Below are 4229 nucleotides of genomic sequence, written 5' to 3'. Positions count from 1 at the left end.
TATGTAAATTGATTTAGTGACTCCTGCTTCGATGGGAGGGCTGCACACTAATAATGCCTTCTAGAAGCGTTTGGCCCTTGTGCAATGAGGGCAGACAGGTGCTTGTCTGCAGGCTAAAAATGCATTCCAAAAGAGTTTGGCCCTTGTGAAATGAGGGCAGACAGGTGCTTGCAGGCAAGGGAGGATGTACTGGCCTGGCCATCGGCGTTAAGGGGAGGCTGAATCCGCAGGACACCCAACTTAGTCCTACAACAATATACTGACAGAAATCTCAAAGTGCCAATTGGAATGATTAAAAAACAATGACAACTAGCTGATAGCAAATAACCTTAAGCTGATAGAAAATAACCTTAAGCTCAAAGTGCCAATTGGAATGATTAAAAAACAATGACAACTAGCTGATGGAAAATAACCTTAAGCTGATAGCAAACTGCACTTACTACAAATTAAACAAATTAGTTGGGAGTCAAGTCAGCAATAGTAATCCTTGCTAAGTCCCAAATACTGGTAGACAACCATTCACTAGCATATTACAACAAACCACATCAAAGGGGCTCTACATATTTTTCTAGTCCCCTTGGAACAACTAATGAAACAAAGGATGGTATTGAATTTTCACTGCAAAAAACACATTCCACACCTCCACAGGACAAGCAAGATGGTGCAGCAGAAGCAGCCATATGGACGATTTCACAACTCGCCCAGCCACGCAACAATGTATAGTTGAGAAAGCACAACCACCTGAAGGAGTGAGAGCTTGGCAATTGATTTCCAAAATGCAACCCTGCTGCCTGCATAAAGTCAGCAGATAAGATAATTAGATTAACCCTATAGCTTCTAATGAATGCTAAGAAACTACAAAGAGACAAGACCCACCATGCTTCATGTGAAAGATAAGCTTGATGCGCCCAAGAGGGGCTGCAAAGCTTTCACAGCCTCTGAGAGTGTGGGAGTTTCACAGCTTCTTTTGTCTAACTCCAAAGTACCTCCCAAATCTCCAAACACCGAGGAACATGATTTACCGATGCAAGGGAACACGTATTGGAGGCCCTAGTCAGCGAGCCTTCAAACATAAAAAATGATCACCCCTCGTACACCGGATCCTCGGTATTTTTGCCTGCCTTTATCCTGCCGGCAACTTGATGATTTAAATTTGGCAGTTCATTGCAGAGCCTTCACCCTGAGAAGCTCTGCAAACTAAGGCCGGCAAAGGCAGGCAAGGCCCAGCGCCTCACTGGCGCCGAGCTTGGCTGAAACTTCCGTCAGGTTGCAAATGAGGCTGCTACACAAAGAGACCACATCATAAGAAAAATACAATACTTGCAAACCTTTTTTTAAGAAAATCTCGCATGGGCTCTTGCTTAGCTTGCCTGTGAAATAGACTGGGGAATTCGATCTTGTGAATGGACATACGCCATTGTGGGAGCTGTACGTGTAAACTGCTGAGGATGCATATAAACCCCTGATCCTGAATGCGAACCTATATGCCCTGGGTTGAAGGAGCCAATCATCAAATCTGGATGCCCATAACCTAAACCATTTGAGGAGCCTGCCCATGGACCCCGCACAGGTTGTGGCGTGGCTCGGTGCAAGGTAGACTCCACACAGATCTGTGGCCGGATGGCACCACCCAGCTGTGGAAATTCTGTATTGTAGTTAACAAGGGGAGTATAGATCGCCTGCACTCCATACGGAGCTTGGCCCACACCAAAGCCAGGATCAAAACGCTGCATGTATCTGGAAATAATAAGAGGAAACATAAGCCAATAAGTAATTGCATGAGATATTATTATGTGCAAAAAGACTTAGCATATCAAATAAAGTATTATATATACCTTCATAAATTTGGAATATCACCCACCTTACAAATTGAGAAAATATTGCATGTATTTGACGGCAAATTTATTTTTTTTGCAAAAGATGCAAGAATGCAATATTTTGAAAGTTCGACTGACGAGTAACTAATAAAACAAAAAACTTAGCAAGTTATGATTTAAATCAAGAACACTACTGTATCGATACAGTTGCAGCTCATAAGAGATTTGACTTCACCTATCATAGTTCCGATCATAATCTGGATCCTTCCGATCCTTCTCTCGGTCCCGAAAGATAGCCACCCTGTTGTTCACCTTGTAGTTTGCAGCAGACTCTCTTTCCAATTTCCCATTAACTATTCTAGGAAGACCATTATAGACCTCTGCCCTTGTGATTGCTTCAGAAGGTTGCTCAACTTTCTTGTCGTAACGGACATTACCATTAGAGAATGGGTCCAATGCCAGACAACTCTCAAGAACCAATGATTCCTCTTCACCCTTCCCTCCAAACTCGCTGTTACTAAATATCCTAGCCCTGGCCCTGTTATATTCCTCCTTCCTCTCCTCCACACTTCTAGTTGGATTCAATCTGGATGAGGACTCAGCAGAACCATCACTTTCCCTGTTGAATTTAGAAGATTTGTTGGGCCTTCTCTTAAGCTCAAACCTTTGCTGTGCTGTGTGCTCCTGCTTTTCTTGTGCTGGGAAGTTGGTAGGAATGTCAGCCAGGCGTACTCTTGGAAACCGGCTTTCTGCTGTCTTCCTTGCAATTATGTATGTGCTATCAGGGTTGCTACAATCAGCCACTGAGGACTGCAAATTGTAATGCTGCACCACTCTGTGTGCTGCAAGCCGCAGATAAGATGACGGCATAGGTTGGAACTCGAGCTGCTGCACTCTAGGATTCCGCATGAACTTCTCGACCTCCTGCTCCAGCCTTAGAACTGCATATGCAAGTATCTATCAGTGAAGGCAACAATTAAAAATTTCCTTTCCACTAAAAAACTCCTTACAATGGTGGTGAAATCCACTGAATGTGATATAATGAAAAGGCCCTAGACGCCCAGGTAATGCAAAACACTAGAAAATCTTCAAAAGACACATGAACTCATCAAAATCCCTTAATGCTTAGGCCCTTTACACGTAACCCAAACATGAGCAGATGAAATCTTTCAGACGACTGACAGAGCCTGGCCATGGAAAATGCAGAGCAGGTAAGTGCGCAGGCATGGGTAATGTGTAAAGCCTTTAGGTGAGCAGATATCATCTGAAAACTCTAGATGCTCAGGTCATTGGAAACATTAAATGGTCAGGTGATGCAAGTCCACTAATAAAAACCCTAGACGTTCAGGTCATGAGAAACACTCAATGCTCAATTGATTAGAAACCAGATCAACACAAAACTACTAAGGACCTAAATGTCCCGATTATATTTTTTTAATTTTAAAAAAAACTCAATTTGTGTTCATGTTCATAGGTATGCAAATCCCCTTGATGTCAATGCGACCACTAAAAACAAAGATGGTGTAAGAGCCTTTCAATGGCACAAATCCATCAATGGAAAAACTAAACCCTAAACAGACAGATGACAAGAAACACCCTAGATGGTTGTAAAAACTCACTCGTCAAGCGATCTTTGCCCTGCAGAGCCTCTCGGAGAAAACTGTCGACGCCCTCCGGATCAATGGACGGAAAAGCTTCCTCACTGCCGTAATCAGCGGGAGAAAAGGAGGCAGCGGGGGCGATCTGTGCCGCACCCCCAAGAAGGGGGCTTCCCGCGTCTCTGTCCACCTGCTGATACCCTAGGGTTGAGGAGGCAGCGAGCAGCTTCTTCATGCTGGCCTCCAAGTCCACCATTTCCCAAGAGTCTGGAGCTCCATCGCCATCGCCAACCCCTGGACCTGCCTCTGAAGAGGCACCTGCGCGCTCCGTTGCTTCGGAGCCCATAGAGTTTCGTCTGCAAATCAGAGGGGTCTGATTAATAGAAAGCAAGGGAACGCCATGGCTGATGGAGGGGGGCGGGGGGGCTTCTGATCTGCACAGATCAAAGGGGGGGAAAACGTGTGTGGGAGGGGAAAGTTCAAGACGCCATGCTTTCCTTCCTCCGCTTTGCACCACTTACACCACAATCCTTATTGAATAGGCACCTACCCCCTGCCGTCCGATCCGATTCCTCACCCTCTGCCGTCAGATCTTGACCAATGCCCATCGAGCCGTGGCTTCATCTGCTCTTGCCACGTAGTCATAATCTAAACCGTCAGCTTTTACGCGGATCTTTTTTGCTTTTTCGCACGTGTAACCCGACCCTCCAAAATAGATTGAAGAGACTTCATCTGACCTCTCAAAATAGATTGAAGAGACTCCAGCTCATGCGGGCCTACCTCGTCTCATCGCTCGGACCGGGTGCCCCTGGCG

General features: G+C 45.4%; 1 protein-coding gene across 1 annotated transcript; it reads right to left on the bottom strand.

Moving 5' to 3' along the window:
- Positions 1 to 399: 399 nt before the first annotated feature.
- On the bottom strand, positions 400 to 3939 carry LOC147618704 (uncharacterized). The gene is made up of 5 exons (XM_086773732.1): positions 3437 to 3939; positions 2053 to 2758; positions 1371 to 1737; positions 877 to 1279; positions 400 to 791 (listed from the first exon to the last, which is right to left on the bottom strand). The coding sequence occupies exons 1-4, from the start codon at positions 3759 to 3761 to the stop codon at positions 1232 to 1234; spliced, it is 1446 nt and encodes a 481-aa protein (XP_086629858.1). The 5' UTR covers positions 3762 to 3939; the 3' UTR covers positions 400 to 791; positions 877 to 1231.
- Between the last annotated feature and the right edge of the window lie 290 nt (positions 3940 to 4229).

This window comes from Cibotium barometz, chromosome 34 (assembly GCF_041138505.1).
Source record: "Cibotium barometz isolate CiBa-2024 chromosome 34, ASM4113850v1, whole genome shotgun sequence".
NCBI lineage: Eukaryota > Viridiplantae > Streptophyta > Polypodiopsida > Cyatheales > Cibotiaceae > Cibotium > Cibotium barometz.
This window is presented reverse-complemented; position numbering and strand designations above follow the sequence as displayed.